General features: G+C 44.8%; 1 protein-coding gene across 1 annotated transcript; it reads right to left on the minus strand.

Annotated features, from left to right (window-relative positions):
- Nucleotides 1-16: 16 nt before the first annotated feature.
- Nucleotides 17-504, minus strand: LOC112486707 (creatine kinase M-type-like). The gene is made up of 2 exons (XM_025054036.1): nucleotides 367-504; nucleotides 17-280 (listed from the first exon to the last, which is right to left on the minus strand). Exons 1-2 carry the CDS (start codon nucleotides 502-504, stop codon nucleotides 71-73), a joined length of 348 nt encoding a protein of 115 aa, XP_024909804.1. The 3' UTR covers nucleotides 17-70.
- Nucleotides 505-536: the final 32 nt, after the last annotated feature.

Here is a 536-nt window from a genome sequence, read left to right on the forward strand (position 1 = left end):
AAAGACAAAAAAAAGTTGTAAGCAAAGATATACCGAGAGGTTCTCACAGAACTCGCCCTCTTTAGCTTAACTACATAGGAACTGCAGTACCTGTGGAGACCATGTGGAGGCGCAGTCTAATCAGGACGTCCTGCAGGCGGCGCTGAGTGGGTAGTAGTTTCAATCTCAGTTTGATTCGAACCCTAAAACCAGTTCCTACTTCAGTGGGAGAGCTGCTCAGCCAGCCCAGCTGCTGCTTCCAGATAAAAGGGTGTCTCAGCTGGCTGTAGATCACCCCCAACTGGCCAAAACAGGAATAACATCAATCAGCTGATAACGGTTTAACATCCGTTGGTATATTGTACACGTTGTTTGAATCTGTAGGACCTTCTGCAGTTTAGCAAAGATGAATTTAAAAGCCTCAGCCACATCAGCATCGTGTCGTGTGGTCACCAGTTTAAGGTGGTCTTCTATATTGATCCAGACCACCAGGCTGTTGTCGTCACTCAACCTGCACAAAAACATGTGATTAAAAAACGTTTGTTTGTTTTTTTTTT

Source organism: Cynoglossus semilaevis, unplaced genomic scaffold, assembly GCF_000523025.1.
Source record: "Cynoglossus semilaevis isolate Cse_v1.0 unplaced genomic scaffold, Cse_v1.0 C18855240, whole genome shotgun sequence".
Lineage (NCBI taxonomy): Eukaryota > Metazoa > Chordata > Actinopteri > Pleuronectiformes > Cynoglossidae > Cynoglossus > Cynoglossus semilaevis.

Bases quoted from the DNA above. Each gene is read 5' to 3' on its own strand.
- LOC112486707 (XM_025054036.1), bottom strand. From the start codon at position 504: ATGTTTTTGTGCAGGTTGAGTGACGACAACAGCCTGGTGGTCTGGATC. The intron at 281-366 runs GTCCTACAGATT...TGTTTTGGCCAG, and splicing joins TCTTTGCTAAACTGCAGAAG to TTGGGGGTGATCTACAGCCA.